The 597-nt window shown below is 69.2% G+C and overlaps 1 protein-coding gene across 1 annotated transcript in view; it reads left to right on the top strand.

The window, feature by feature from the left end:
• The window catches only part of CACNA1H (calcium voltage-gated channel subunit alpha1 H), a 31,582-nt gene that overhangs the window by 28,490 nt on the left and 2,495 nt on the right, over positions 1–597 (top strand). Inside the window, exon 32 of the mRNA XM_023728541.1 lies at positions 233–472. Within this exon, the coding sequence (XP_023584309.1) occupies positions 233–472 (240 nt within the window). The remainder of the gene's footprint in view (positions 1–232; positions 473–597) is intronic.

Below are 597 nucleotides of genomic sequence, written 5' to 3' on the forward strand. Positions count from 1 at the left end.
TCCCCCAGGGGGCAGGGGCCTTGAGGGGCTACCCAGGGTCAGGCGGGGGCTTACAAGTCACTTGGGGGGGTCCCCCAGGGGGCAGGGGCCTTGAGGGGCTACCCAGGGTCAGGCGAGGGCTCAGGGGCTGCTTGGGGGGTTCCCCGGAGGGTGTGGGGCTTGGGGGTCTCCAGGGTTGGTGCTGGGCCACCGAGAGATGGGGTGGCAGACAAAGGGGCCCTGCCACCCCCAGGACACGCTCCGAGAGTGTGCGCGTGAGGACAAGCACTGCCTCAGCTACCTGCCTGTCATCTCTCCTGTCTACTTCGTCACCTTCGTGCTGGTCGCCCAGTTCGTGCTGGTCAACGTGGTGGTGGCCGTGCTCATGAAGCACCTGGAGGAGAGCAACAAGGAGGCACGCGAGGACGCCGAGCTGGACGCTGAGCTGGAGCTGGAGATGGCCCACAGCCCGCCCGCCGCCACCACCATGCCAGTACTAGGCCCGGGACCCATGGGGACGGGGCCCCCAGGAGGGGCGGCAGGCTGACACAGTGGGGACGGGGCCCCCAGGAGGGGCGGTGGGCTGATGCGGCCCCTCTGCCCTAGGAGGAGTTGTGA

This window comes from Trichechus manatus, unplaced genomic scaffold, assembly GCF_000243295.1.
Source record: "Trichechus manatus latirostris isolate Lorelei unplaced genomic scaffold, TriManLat1.0 scaffold00024, whole genome shotgun sequence".
NCBI lineage: Eukaryota > Metazoa > Chordata > Mammalia > Sirenia > Trichechidae > Trichechus > Trichechus manatus.